The sequence below is a fragment of the Buceros rhinoceros genome, unplaced genomic scaffold, assembly GCF_000710305.1.
Source record: "Buceros rhinoceros silvestris isolate BGI_N320 unplaced genomic scaffold, ASM71030v1 scaffold14530, whole genome shotgun sequence".
Taxonomy (NCBI): Eukaryota; Metazoa; Chordata; class Aves; order Bucerotiformes; family Bucerotidae; genus Buceros; species Buceros rhinoceros.
This window is the reverse complement of record NW_010387976.1, coordinates 613-13,766: the sequence shown is the minus strand read 5'-3', so window position 1 is coordinate 13,766 and position 13,154 is coordinate 613. Positions and strand designations below refer to the sequence as shown.

The window sequence follows — 13,154 nt, the reverse complement described above, 5'->3', positions numbered from 1 at the left end:
CGGGCGGACTGAGCGCAGCGCCGCGCTGCAGCCAGGCCGGGCTGTTTGCTGGGCGGGAACCTCTGCCCGGGGCTTGAGGTTGTCTGAAGGCGGATGTGTTGTCGCTGAAGTAATGTAAAAATGTCTTCGAACAAACTAGATGTGAGGTTCCAGAGCTCACATTTCTATCATTTAGATAGAAATTCCACTAATTCTACTTAAAAAACAGCTGTGCAGATAACATCTGTGATAGTGAGTGATGGCAGTTAATCCTTACCTTAAATAAAATCCAAGAATGTGGTCAGAAACCTCAGACTGCTTGCACACTGGTTTCTGAGCAACACATGGCATGAATAACAGTTCCATGTTACTTGATTGGGTAAACTTGCTTTTTTACAAAGTGCTTGACTCTGTTACAGTAATGGTAAAAGCAATTCAACTGCAGCTAAGCTTTGTCCAGCTGACAAGATGAAAATCCACTTGAGAGTTGTTTTTTGGATGATCTAGCCAATATAGTGTGGGATCAAACTGTTTTCTTTAAAGGGCTTTGGCTGTCATTTTCCATTTGTAATTTAAATCTCATGCCTGCTTGTTTTAACTTGTTTTCATTTTGAGTGGTGCTGATACAGACTTGTCACAGAAGGAACAAGTCAGTGTGGTCTGCTAAGAAAGCACTTATAATAAAATCTTACGTAGGATTTTGCGTGCTGTTCAGACTGTGGGTATAGGGGTTTTTTTTGCACAGCAACAGAAAACTATTGATCTGGAAGTTGGATTCAGAAGACTAGCTTGTGCCAAATGACTGAGCTAAAGGGTCTGAAGTGAGCATGTGCAGCGAGACTAGAATTTCTCTTAAATTAGAAGCCGGCTTCTGCTTTTACTCTAAACGGGTTAGAGCTTGATCAGTGTCTGAACTGAATTCCACCTATGGCAAACTTGAGCCTTTCTTAGTTTTCAGGTTGTTACTTGAGCTTTTTTTGGAAAAAAAAAACTTCACCAGGTGTAAGATTTAATCTGAAGGACTTGCCCAGGTCTTGTGTTGTTTTTTACTTCTGTACTGTTTGGTTTTTACCTTGAAAATACTGCTAAGGAAATAGACTTTGGTTTTCATCTCTTCTTAGCAGCAGAGCTGAGGCTTATTATGTGGAAAGTGAGTTGCTGGTTCTGGGTATTTTGGAACTGGAGCAAGGCAGACGGTGAGAGTGGTGCACTGTGACAGCTGGGAAAGTGCAAGACAAGGCAGGGTATTCAAGGTTATAACAAGGCTGAAGGAGAATAGGTGGCAGAAGCTAGGTGAAGACAAAAGTTTGTTTTCTTCTATTATGCTTCAGAGCACTACTATCTTGGTATTTCTTAATGGCTTCTTGAGTATCCATTGGTAAAAAGAGTGCTGTGCTCCGTATTTCAGACTGGTGTGGCTTTTTGTAAGTCTAGAAGAGCCAGGCTACCCTGGACAGACTCAGGAGGCTTAACTCTACATGACAAAACCAAAGCACAGTCAACAGCTTTACGAGCAGGCTCTCTACCATACTGTCCCAGACATGCTGCCTCTCTGCAATCCTCACCCCATTAGCTTGGGCAGAACTGCTGGTGATTGGGCAGCTTGCAGCCAAAAGGCCCTAAGTTTTGTTTTAACAACAACTTGTATTAAGGGAGAGTTTGCTTCAAGAAGTCCATAGACCATTCAGCATGGCAGGTAAACCAGCAAAGACCACTACAGGAGTGAGCAGATACAACCTGCACTTGGAGGCTGCTCTGTATGTTGCACTACACAAGGGTACAAAGCAGCTAGCTCTGCTCAGCTCGCTCCTGACAGCGTGCTTGAGACCGGCTGACCAAATGGAAGGTGCCAAGGGAAGATTCCTCCTTCCAGCTCAATCTGTATTTCAGTGTGCGCCAGCAGATTGTCTCTGTTGTGGAGTTCCAGAAGATATTGTTAATGCATTTTTCTTAAAATGGGATACATGACTGAAATAACTTTTTTCCAGAATATTAAAGAGAGCAAAATTTTCTCTTAGTAAATGAGTATGTCGTCTTAAACATTAACTGAGTGTGCTGTGGATCGCACCCATTAAAAATGGTTCATTTAAATATGTTGCCTAGTGCTTAAAAAAAATCTGTCGTACCTGGAGAAGAGACTTTGCAATCTGAGTTAAAGGATTAACTAAGGATTGAGAACACAAAGATTCACACAGCTGACATTTTATACTTTTTTGACTCTGAGGATATAGTTTAATGTCTAACCCACTTCAGCTGCTTGCTCTCACAGAAAGGTTTTTCTGTTGTGTTTGGTTTTTTTTCCCTTCTCTTGTGTTCCCTGCCTTAACAGCTCCATCACCACTGTTTTTTACAAGCTAAATCAAAAGTGATAAGTTTCTCTAATGGAACTGTTCTTCCCTTTCTGCAGTAGAGGTTAATTTCCTGTTGGGTCAGGTGTTAGAATAGCACAGTCAGTCGATCCAGTGGAAGAAGCTGAGACTATTCCACAGGCTGCAGTAAAATTACACCAAGTTAGATACAATGTGAGAGAAGCCAGTGTTCTGTTTTACAAGTCAGGTTTTGGGGACAGAATCGCAGGGGAGGTAGTGCCAGCAGCAGAATGTGGTGATGAACTAAGTCAGTCTCCTGTAGTCAGGGTGGCTAATGTGAGAAATCTCTTAAGTAACTGCGATGGTTAGCTTTGTGTATGATGGCCTGGGTTTTTGTGAAGTGCTTTATAGACAAACAGATCATACTCTCAGAATAACTGCCAACTAAGACTGACTGAAATCATGCTTAAAGGGTGTTACAATGTGAGGTACAGGGGGAAGTCCAGTAGTGGAGACTGGGATGCAAATTTTAAGGCTCTCAGCGCTAGATCAAAAAGGACTACAAGCAAGTCAAAGGATGTAATGTGGTCTTGAGATCAGGAAAAGGAGAAAATGGGAATACTGCAGACTGCAGCAGGCTGAATAATGATCAGTGAATTAACTCATAAAATAAGATGGGGCTGCCAGCTGGGTGTTCTGATGAAGGACATAATTTCCTGTGACAAGGGAGTCTCAGGGGAGTTCTCCATCATTCTACATTGTCAGTCATCTTGATGCTTTGAAAGATATTACTGTCCTGCGAGTGGCAGAAGAGCAGTATGTGTATGCTTAAATCTTCCAATAAACCATGCAAGACATGAGGCAAACCCATCTTCACCAGTCTTAATGATCTCTGATCTGTGAACTGGAGTAGCTGAGGGCCTCGAAACAGCTTCATCTTCCGTAGCTGCATTTACAAGTGTGATGGTGCCCAAAGAGAGAAAGAAGAAATCTGCTTCATAGTTCAAAATTGAATTCAAACTGATTTCTGACAGCATTTTTCCTCAAGGGTTACTCTTCACTCTGTCCTTATGTTAACTGCATAGACATTTTCTGAACCCAGTTAACTTTCTGGCCAGTAGCTGCTTTCTTACCAACCTTCTAGTGCACATAGTGACCTATATCTGAGGTACTGGGAATATACACTTGACACCAGTTAAGGGAAGAAGTTACTTTCAAGTCAAAACATCTTACCTCTTATCAAAGATGCTTGAATCAGTATTCAGGCAGAACTGCAGTGAAGACGAGTTTGTAAAGGAGAGAACTAGAAGTCTTTAGGATGTATTAGTAAATGCAGATATTTTCCTTTCTCTAGTAAGTTCCTTGAACTTACAAGGAGGCAGAAACCTCAGAAAAGTTTCTAATTATACCTGTTTAGGAGTACGAAACAATTTTTGTTATTGATGATTTGCCTAGTGATGAGAGGTTGGACTTGGCTTAAACAAAATGTTGGCTCTCAGGTTTGTTGCCGCTAGGTACCAGCAGAGGATCTGCTGGTAAATAACCTTTTTCTAATGCTGTAAAGTGCCAGCATTTTTTCACTTATCTTGAATGTAGAATGCCAAATGCTGCCTTAACAACCCAAGTATTTTACTTGGTTTCTTCACAGTTGTTTCATAGTTTCCTCTTGAAGTTCTGCAGTCAAGTTTAAAGTTGGCTCACAAGCATAGACATATGGCTGAAGAACTTGCCTGTTATCTTTTTAGGCTGCAGTGAAATGCAACAGAATAGGGAAGTAAGTCTGTAGAAAGTACTATTCACTACTTAGTGCCTTTGCTCTATATTCACTTCAGCACAGCTGGTGAAAATGGCTGAAAACGGAGATGGTGAAAACATGTCCATTTTGGAAAGCAAAATCTGTCAGCAAATTGAGGTAAGTTCAATTTATAATTTGGAATCTGGGCTGAGATGTAGTTTTGGAGACATTCATTGGTAGGGACTTGGCTAACGGCAAGTTAACTTCATAGGGAGTTAGACTTGAATCTTCAGCTCTTTCAAAAATGTCTTTTGCAGGTCTCTGAACAGGCAATTAGTACTTTAATTCATAGGGGTAGGCTAAGTTGAAAATTACACTTCTCTAGAGCTGGCTGCCATCTGAAAAGACAAAAGGTTTAACTTGCTAGCGTTTCAGGTGCTATACGGAGTGAAGGTACTATTAAACAATTTATTATGATGTTCGCTGGGGTTATTCTACCTATGCAAATAGGAGGACGCATTTTCATTCTATATTACTTAATTGGGGGAGGGGGGGGTGGGAATCCTCCTACTCAGAATATTAGTGTATTGTGTAACTCGCTATTATGATTTACTGCTTTGAAATTTTTTGCTACAAATAACAAATAAACTTATGTGCCTACTTTAGATGCACTGTTTCTCACTCTAGAGACTTGGAGGGTTACCCTACAACAGAAAACTGAGCACATCACTTAAAATGACATATAGAAGAAACCCATTTTCCTGCATGTGAATCCCCATTAGCCTATGAAGCTGTAGTCATTATTTATGAAAAAAACAAACGAACGACAACAAAAAAATAACCCCCAACCCAGAGACTGAGGAAAAATAGTTGACCAAGCTAGACTTGTGGTAACGTGAGTTTGAGGTTTGCTGGGGGAAGAGGTATTGTTGTAAAACCTGCACTGACTTCTTAAAGGACAGTGATATCGGTGGAAAGGCTTCAACTTATCCTATGGCTTTAAGTATTTGACCCTAGTATTTGACTGATACTAAGCAAAAAAATCTTATTAACTTGTCTGTCTGTCTTGTACTGAACTGAAAGTTTGTCAACTATGTGACGCTCTGCTCTTCTGGTGCTGGACATGATCCAAGTGAGATGATCAGTAAATTAAAAATAGTATTTTTATCTTAAAATATTTTCTTGAATGAGACTTAGAAAATTTAGTCTACATGTATGATTTCTCGGTGTGGCAAATACAGTATTCTTGCTTATACATTCCTGAAATAAAGACTAACACCTGAATCTGTTGGTGACAGATTTGACTTCTGACTCTGCAGAGCTTGATGAGGTTGATGAATAATTATGTTAACAGACTAAGTGTCATGCCTTTCCTAAACAAAACTGCAGACTATTTTGCCTCATTAGTCCTACTGCATGAAGCACTGGGGCTTTTTTGGAGGTTATGTGTTGCAACTAACTTTTCCAAAACTATCACATTAAAACAGGGAGTAATAATTTCAGAATTTCCAATTGTTCAGAGTCATCTCTCCCCCTGCCCTGCTTACCTTTTGGTTTTTTTTTTTGCAGTACTATTTTGGCAATCACAATCTACCACGAGACAAATTCCTGAAGGAACAGATCAAGCTGGACGATGGCTGGGTGCCTTTAGAAGTAATGATCAAATTCAACAGGTAAACCAGAGGGCAGCTAATCTGTATGGAAGGGCAACTTTCAGATACTTATCTCTGTTTGGGACCAAGTGTCCCTGGTCTGCATGTACAATTCCAATTGCTGTTTTAACATTTGGCTTCAGCTTTGTCTATATTATTTGTATAATCCGTGTCTGCTTACTCAATAGGTTAAGTCGCCTTTCAACAGATTTTAGTGTTATTGTAGAAGCACTAAGAAAATCCAAGACTGGTCTAATGGAAATAAATGAAGACAAAACTAAAATAAGAAGATCTCCAAACAAACCCCTTCCTGAATTAAATGACCAATACAAGGCTGCAATTAAAAACAGATCTGTATATGTTGTAAGTGATCTTACTCCTTTGCTCTGTGTATTCTGCATGACTTTGACTGAAAACCATCTAAGTAAAGCTTGAATTAATTCATACTAGATAGGTTATAATTTCTGACTAAGCATCAGTTTGTAGCATATAATTGAAGCTCGTTGCTATCTTGCAGAAAGGTTTTCCACTAGATGCAACTCTTGATGATATCAAAGAATGGCTTGAGGATAAAGGTCCAGTTGAAAACATTCAAATGAGGAGAACCTTGCAGAGAACATTTAAGGTAGCTCTTGCAATGAACAGTTAGACGTGGGGGAGGGATTCTCCATGGACAACACTCTGTTCAATTACTCTTAACACTGAATGTCTCTTACCATTTAACAGGGCTCAATATTTGCAGTTTTTGATAGTGTTGAATCTGCTAAGAAGTTCACAGAGATCCCAAACCAAAAGTACAAGGACACAGAGCTGATAGTACTTTTCAAGTAAGTTCACTTAACTGATGTATGATCAGTATGTATGATGGTATGGTCAGGGGTGGATTTAGACAAGAACCTGGCTTGACCTGAGAAGTACAAGTTTCTGCACTGTTGTACAGGTATTGATAGCTGTACCTTTTGAAGACTAGCATCTCAACACCCAAAGATGATCTCAGCTGTTTCTTGGTTACTGCTGTCTTACAAAGTAATTATAATGGAATACTTCACATAGTGTTAATTCAGCTTATATTCTATTGAAGGGAGGAGTATTGTACAAAGAAGAATGAAGAAAGGAAACAAAACAAAGTAGAAGCTAAAGCAAGAGCTAAACAGTAAGTCATTATCAACAAAAGTGCCTGGTTTTACTCATCTGACCACACTTGAACCAACTTTTAACTAATTTAACTTTTCTACAGGGAAAAAGAAGAAAAACAGAAACAAGCAGCAGATGCTGAAATGGTATGGGTTTCTTAAATCTCTGTGCCTGAACACTAGGCAATGCTTCCAATCCACACATAACAAATGTGCCCCTACAGCTATGTTTTGTAAAGCTACTGCGGATATTCAGTGTTTGTAATTCTATGATACACAGCACTTTCTAGAAAGTCACTTCAGCTTTTCCGGCTAACTTAACAGCAAGACTTTGTTTTGTCATGGTACATAATCTTGTTTTCAAGAGACTAATTTTGTTTAAAGGATCATATCCTGAATTTAAATTATTAGGCATGTTTTACCTGTTCAGAAGTGATCCTAAATCATTGTTCTCCTGTGGTATTTGAAGAATCAGTAAGGATTTAATCAGGTATTACACAGATTTTCAACCTGAGGTGTCAGCCTTCAGAAAACTGGTTGTAGAATTTAAAGAGTGTGAATCTCTTAAGGGAAATAAAGAAGGAAAAAATAAAGGATGGGGGACACACCATGCGAGACTCGAATATCTGCATAAATAAGCTATGTAGCAAGAATGCTTAGGTTACTGATAGTGCTAAGGGTGGTGACTTCAATCGCTTATTTATCATGTTTTACTAATCTTAGGATTGAACAGAAAAAAATGCATATTCAAGTATGACTCTTCAACAGAAATGTGTGGGTTTTTAAATTTCATTTAGAAGTCTCTGGAAGAAAAGACAGGATGTCTTTTGAAGTTCTCTGGTGATCTAGATGATCAAACATGCAGAGAAGATCTCCATGATGTATTTTCGGATCACGGAGAAATCAAATGGATACACTTTGTCAGAGGTGCAAAGGAGGTCAGTAGAATCTTGGAGTTAACTGAATTATTAAATGCTTGTTCTCTTATATAACCAAATAATTTATTTATGTGACTCGTGGAATTGCAGAATATTCAGAGAATTATATTATTCCTGTACATTTTTTCTAAAAAATAGATAAAGGTTTCAGCCTTCTCAGTTCATAACTTAAACTGAGAATTTATTTGGACAGTTTGAGGGTTTTGCTTCATTACTGACATACTTTACATCATGCAGGAGTAACGAGCTTGCTGAGATACCTAACGGGTTATGTTAGGTATCTATACGTTATAGATATGTATAGATATCTCTATGTTAGTAGCTCAGTGTTTTCACAGTAAGATGCAAATGCCACTCTTCTTTTTAAGGGAATTATCCTATTTAAGGACATTGCAAAAGAAGCTCTGGAAAAAGCCAAAGCAGCACATAATGGAAACTTACAGCTCCGGAACAAGGATGTGACATGGGAAGTGCTAGAAGGAGATGCAGAGAAAGAAGCTCTGAAAAAAATATTGGAAGATCAGCAAGAATTGCTGAAACAGAAAACAAAAGGTCCTCCTTTCATTGGTTTAAGCATTTATAATGCCCTAGAAGTAGCACTGTGTGAAAGTGACTGTAAATAGTGAATACATACTAAACACTAACTGTAAAGCATTCCTTTGAGCTTGCCAGTTAGAAGACAAATGTTAAAAAGTTCCTGATGTCTCATATCCCTACAGGACGCAAAATTAAAGGAAAAGGAAGAGGGGGAAAGATACCTCAAGGTGCACATAAAGGGAAAGTACAGTTTCAGGGCAAGAAAATAAAGTTTGAAGAAGAAGGGGCAGAAGATGATATGAAAACAGGTATGTCATTCTGTGCACTGGATGCAGCTTCTTTAGTACACAGAGCTACTCTCTGGAGAAGTACCCATGTTTCTTACAAGTGTTTCAGATTTGGCCCTGTGCTGTAGTTTTTCTGTCCTCTGTCAATATCAGGAAAGCAACTTCATGGGCCGCCTGCTTGATTCTTTCCAGAGCTGTCCAAAAAGCATATTAAAATAACTACTAGATCGCTGAGGCTGTACTGCAGGGCTGTTCAAAGCATTTTGCATTGAAAGATGGTGGTTGTCAGCAACATGGCACAACTGTGTGGATCCAGTCTCTTGAGTGGTCATTTTTTTTTTTTCTCGAGGACATGAGAAGACCAATAGTTCTGCATATTGGTATTTAGGTTGGAGAGGATAAAGAGCCAAGCTTCTGTTCATTAGATACAGCACCTGCTTAAACAAAACCCACTGAAACCTGTAAGATTGTATTCATCTTCTTACCTGCTCTCCTGCTGTAAAGTTATACAGGGAAGAAGCTCTTCAAAGTTGGTATTTTACAACATCTAAAAGCTTTAAGCCACAGTAATAAGTAAACCCTCTAACACAGCAGTGGCTTTGGATAAACTAGGACTCATCCTTAAACTTAGATGGTAGGAAAGGTTTGTTTTTTCAGGAGATTTCAGGTAATACTGAAATGTTTTCCTTAACATAAATGACCACATATTAAATCTTGCAGAACCAGCAAGTCCCAAGAAGAGACCACTAGAGGAAAAGGAAAAAGAAGAACCTGCACCAAAACAACTGAAAACAGAAAATGGAAATGGAGATCAGTAATACCAAAATAAATAAAAAAAATCATTATTTTTATTGTTCCATTTTCAGTAGATTTTAAAGACATGCCTCATTTCAGGAGTTTCTTGGCAGAAAATCTAATGAAATCCACTTCAATGTCAACCTACAAGGAAAGGAAAGCTTCATTTTGTTGGGTTACAGCTTTTGTTGTTGAGTTATAAGAAGCATGCTTACTCTTAACATACCACCCTGGAAAACTCTTTTATATTTATAGTTTTGTTTATACTGTTAGATTTGCTCAACTTCTCTGGCACATCATTCAAATGTAAAAGGTTCTGAACTTTGTAGTCTTGCGGTTATGTTAAATAGCAGCTGCCAATAAATTCAGAACTTAAACCTGCTTACTACTGAAGCCTGGGTGTTAATAAAGCTGTAACTGTGAAGTAGCAAAGCTGAAGGACAGAATTCCATTGTTCAAGTTACCAGGAAAATAGGTACAGCTGAATAAAACCTCTAGGCTTTGCTGCTCGTCATACCTAATGATCTTCAAATCTTGCTCAGTCCAATCCATGATTCTCTCTACTTCCCTTGTGGTAACAAGGTACGTGTCTTCTGGCCAGCGTTCAGCAACCAGGAACTTGCCTGTAGGCTTAAGCTTCCTACTCTAGCATCTGACTCGGTCTATTGTGGGACGAAGTGCAGAGCTTCTTCCTGTCCCAAGAAGGTTCTGTGATGGATTTCACTGGCTGCAGCTATTTGCAGTACAGAGCACAGAACGCTGAATGCTACCGCTGTAAAATCCTAGTTACCCTGGCCTTCATTACTTAATTCAGTCTAAGTTCCAGTTGCAAATAGGTTCAAGCAAGTAACTATCAAAATCTGAGTCCAGGAGACGACCCTTAGCTTATCCACGTCTAGTTGTGGTGCTGGCTTTAATCTTGGTGTATAGCTTTGATTTGCATTACAGTGATTCTTTTTCCTGTTCCAACTATAAAATGTAGTAACAGCAATGGAACTTTATCCCATTGTAGTGAGCTTCTCTCCAGTGCTGTGAGCATTACTCATCCAGTACGTATGGCCCTAAAGCTTATGTTTTCTTAAGCAGAATTTATTTACCTCCCTAGTACAAGACAGAGCATTTTCTCAGTTATGTTCAGTTTTATACTCACCGATTTCTTCTTATGGAACTTGTATGATGCTGGTAGATCATATCTAAGTTCTGTGAACAGCACCAAGAATACTTGTAAACACTGGAATGATTATTAGTCAATGGATTTACACCCATGTTTTTCTATTTATTCTACTCCCCACACTTGTTGCCTCTGGATAGATAACTGTTTTGACTTCTGGACTAGATTATGACTGAACATTTAAGCTCTCCACATCAGACAGTAGTGGATGGCTGAAATGCACTTGTGTTTCAAGTACTTGTGCAACTTCCATTTCTCAGGTTGTATGACTATAAAGCGTGCAGCTGGTGATATTTAAGAATTTGGGAGATACTTTAACAACTGCCAGAAAAATATTTAGGTGGCTTTTAAGGACAGGATGTTTTTTGTGTAAGAACTGAACTGCACTTTGCTTTTGTTATTCAGCAGCAACCTCCTTTTGAAGCAGGAAAGCAGGTAACTTCTGCTTGAAGATAAAATCTAGTGCAGGATGAAAGCCAATTCTGATTCTGCACAGAATGTGTATTCCTCAGCTTTACTGCCTGCCTGCTGGTATTCTGGCCAGGTAGCAAGGTATATTTAAAAAAAAAAAAAAACGCTTAAAAAAACCGCTGTCATTTTTCAGTGTTAAATCACACTTAAATTTACCTCAGGCTGTTAAGACTGGCTTAGTAGTGTTGTAGATACTGGCCCCCCAACAGATTTTTTTTTTAAATTTATCTTTAGCAACAAATTAATCTTACCTGCTATGACATCCATCTTCACTTCCCACTCCTCTGCTTTCTTCTGAATGTGCTACAATATTAAATAGATACAAATAAATTTAAAACTTTGTTTCTACACTTCCAGAAACATCTACACCCCCTGTACTTAAGAAGTCTCCTTCGCTTTTCTTTTTCAAGCTGAAACATTAGATCACATCTTGATGTGAGATCACAAGTTACTTGACGTGATTAGAATTTACCCAAAGCAAGTTTCATAGCCCATAAATGTGTGAACAAAATGGTGAAGGTATAGACACCGTTAAACGCCAGCTACTTCTCTGCCTGGTCACTGCTCACCCTACTAAAACGAAGGGCTTACCTGCCGCGTTGAAGTTTTGTGAAGGGAATATACAGCTGTCTTTGCCATTTGTAAAGCAGTTTTCAGAAAAATCATATCCATTCCTAAAAGAATGATGAAATTACTAGCACCAAGTACATTAAGGTACAGAAAGTATATCTAAAATGCAACTGCTTTTAGTAAAAGAGAAGAATGAAACAGCTAGTATTGTTTATTTCAAATCCAGTGATCGTTAGTTACAATGAAGCTGTTAATCTGTATTTAGGAAAATGATTCCAGATCAACAAAACTCCAGGTTACAATAGATAATTGTAATAGAGAAGGGAGATGTTTCATTAAATGTATTTTCCTGGCTATTTAATTCCTAATAATTTCTAACTGACTTTCAGAATTACCAACCTTTATTGTGCTTGGTACCAAATGGAGGATTCATAATAACTGTGTCAAAAGTTTCTGACATGCTGTCAGATAAAGAACAGACATCACACTGGACCATGTTGATGTTTGTGAGCTCAAAGTCTTCAATATTGCTATGAAATATTTGCAGTGCATCTGCATCTATGTCAAACCCCAGACAAAATCTATTAAAAAAAAAAAAAAAGTGCCGTGGATTAGTCTCCTGAAAACTAAAATGTGTTTAAATTACTATGAAAGGGATCTGTGTAGGCAACTTCTGTCTAGGAAATGTAACAATCATACAGTATAAATTCAGTGCTGATAAAAATGCAGGTAGCTCTGTTGCCCTTTCTTAAACATCCTTTCAAAGTTTGTGAAGGCAGTGTCATGTGTTCATTCAGGCCTTCGGGGACAGCAAACTTTGTAACTTCCAAATTCAGGGCAACTGTCTATCTGTTCCACTCTTTGAATGGTTACTGACTGCCTAAACAGCCTCATTATGCACCAGATTAGATATCTAAAATTAGATTGGTTCTGCATCGCTGCGTTCTCATCTTTTCTACTCTTCTAAGAAGTCAGAAAACACAAGCAGAACTTTGTAATGAGTACTTACCCCGCTCCTAACATGGCACTTCCAATGCTGAGCATGCCACAGCCACACCCTAAATCTGCAACTGTTTTGTTTTCAATATCATCAAAAGTGTTGTGAATTGTGTAAAGCATACATGCTACGGAAAAAGAGAAAAAAACCAAAACACAGGTCAGTAATACCAAATTGCATCTGTTTAATCAAGATAAGCTTCTGCCTTCAGAAAACTCTGAATTAAAGGTTTTTTGTCATACAAAATTAAAACATGTTCTCACTGCCTGTAATTCTCTTTTTCATTTATATGTGAAAACAAGTCAAAAACATTTTGTCATGTTACAAAATTTTAGATGTTTAGTGGAGAACTTACAGAGCTGTTGACTATTTTTCATGGAGAAAGCATGACTAAATTTGTTTGGGGAAAAACAGTAGGAGGACATTGGAAAAAAAAGTATGGTTGAGCATATTTACACTTTTACTGGTTTTTATGTGTCATGAAATAAGTCCATTTCAGCTTTCTCATTTACAAATTAAGAAGTTTCTATCTTTTAAATCAATTTACTTGATTTTAGAATTGTACAATAACTTGTAATGA

At 38.3% G+C, this 13,154-nt stretch overlaps 2 protein-coding genes across 3 annotated transcripts in view; one reads left to right on the top strand and one right to left on the bottom strand.

The window, feature by feature from the left end:
- The first annotated feature begins 4,126 nt into the window (after positions 1 to 4,126).
- On the top strand, positions 4,127 to 9,746 carry SSB (Sjogren syndrome antigen B (autoantigen La)). Its single transcript, XM_010142395.1, has 11 exons — positions 4,127 to 4,200; positions 5,593 to 5,696; positions 5,864 to 6,038; positions 6,193 to 6,300; positions 6,402 to 6,502; positions 6,757 to 6,828; positions 6,913 to 6,955; positions 7,606 to 7,746; positions 8,115 to 8,298; positions 8,466 to 8,591; positions 9,291 to 9,746. The coding sequence occupies exons 1-11, from the start codon at positions 4,135 to 4,137 to the stop codon at positions 9,386 to 9,388; spliced, it is 1,218 nt and encodes a 405-aa protein (XP_010140697.1). The 5' UTR covers positions 4,127 to 4,134; the 3' UTR covers positions 9,389 to 9,746.
- METTL5 (methyltransferase like 5) overlaps positions 9,397 to 13,154 on the bottom strand; it is a 4,202-nt gene continuing 444 nt past the window's right edge. The window contains exons 2-7 of one of the 2 annotated variants that reach the window (XM_010142508.1): positions 12,587 to 12,701; positions 11,977 to 12,158; positions 11,599 to 11,681; positions 11,259 to 11,310; positions 10,516 to 10,565; positions 9,397 to 9,526 (exon numbers count right to left, since the gene is read on the bottom strand). In XM_010142508.1, the coding sequence (XP_010140810.1) occupies positions 9,461 to 9,526; positions 10,516 to 10,565; positions 11,259 to 11,310; positions 11,599 to 11,681; positions 11,977 to 12,158; positions 12,587 to 12,701 (548 nt within the window). In that variant the 3' untranslated portion in view covers positions 9,397 to 9,460. The remainder of the gene's footprint in view (positions 9,527 to 10,515; positions 10,566 to 11,258; positions 11,311 to 11,598; positions 11,682 to 11,976; positions 12,159 to 12,586; positions 12,702 to 13,154) is intronic. The other variant, XM_010142581.1, reaches the window with a different exon arrangement.

Excerpts from the sequence above, each read along its gene's own strand:
- SSB (XM_010142395.1), top strand. The coding sequence starts at position 4,135 with ATGGCTGAAAACGGAGATGGTGAAAACATGTCCATTTTGGAAAGCAAA. Across the intron at positions 7,747-8,114 it reads TTGTCAGAGGTGCAAAGGAG|GGAATTATCCTATTTAAGGA; the intron begins GTCAGTAGAATC and ends CTTCTTTTTAAG. Across the intron at positions 8,592-9,290 it reads AGAAGATGATATGAAAACAG|AACCAGCAAGTCCCAAGAAG; the intron begins GTATGTCATTCT and ends TAAATCTTGCAG.